Source organism: Cystoisospora suis (assembly GCF_002600585.1).
Source record: "Cystoisospora suis strain Wien I chromosome Unknown contig_13468, whole genome shotgun sequence".
NCBI classification, from domain to species: Eukaryota; Apicomplexa; class Conoidasida; order Eucoccidiorida; family Sarcocystidae; genus Cystoisospora; species Cystoisospora suis.
This window is the reverse complement of record NW_027166213.1, coordinates 476-975: the sequence shown is the minus strand read 5'-3', so window position 1 is coordinate 975 and position 500 is coordinate 476. Positions and strand designations below refer to the sequence as shown.

The following is a 500-nucleotide window of genomic DNA, read 5'->3' as shown; positions in this document are numbered from 1 at the left end:
CAAGTGTCTCCTTCTCTTTCTTCGCCTACACAACCAATAGCACCACCACCACCACCTGGGGTCATCACTCCCCAGCTCTCAGAGGGCAACAACATTAGGCGTTTATTCTCTTCTCTATCTTCCCCCTCATCGTTTCAAACCTTTCTCAAGAGTTCCGTTGGCTCGATAGACGGAGAGATGACCTTTGATAAGAAAATCGTAGATTCCTCTTCTCTGGCATCTCGAGCATTTGAATCTATGTCTTCATCTCCTTCCTCTTGGCCTTTCTCCCTCAATCCTCGAAGACTTCAAGAGATAGGGGCAGGTAGCGTCAATGATAAGAATGACGCAGATGAAGCTCCTCCATCACCCGCGTCTCCTCAGGTATCCGAGAGTCAACCTTCACCCCTCGAAAGCTCCTCCCTACAAGAGAATGGCGTTGTTTCTCAAGAGACGGAGACGGCAAAACAAGAAGAAGGAGGAGAACAAGGGGAAGGACAGCGTCCTTCTTCTGCTTCTGA

At 49.2% G+C, this 500-nt stretch overlaps 1 protein-coding gene across 1 annotated transcript in view; it reads left to right on the top strand.

Annotated features, from left to right (window-relative positions):
* The window catches only part of CSUI_011551 (uncharacterized protein), a 774-nt gene continuing 274 nt past the window's right edge, over positions 1-500 (top strand). The window contains exon 1 of the mRNA XM_068071649.1: positions 1-500. This exon is cut by the window's right edge and continues 274 nt beyond it. Coding sequence (XP_067916375.1) covers positions 178-500 — 323 coding nt within the window. The 5' untranslated portion in view covers positions 1-177.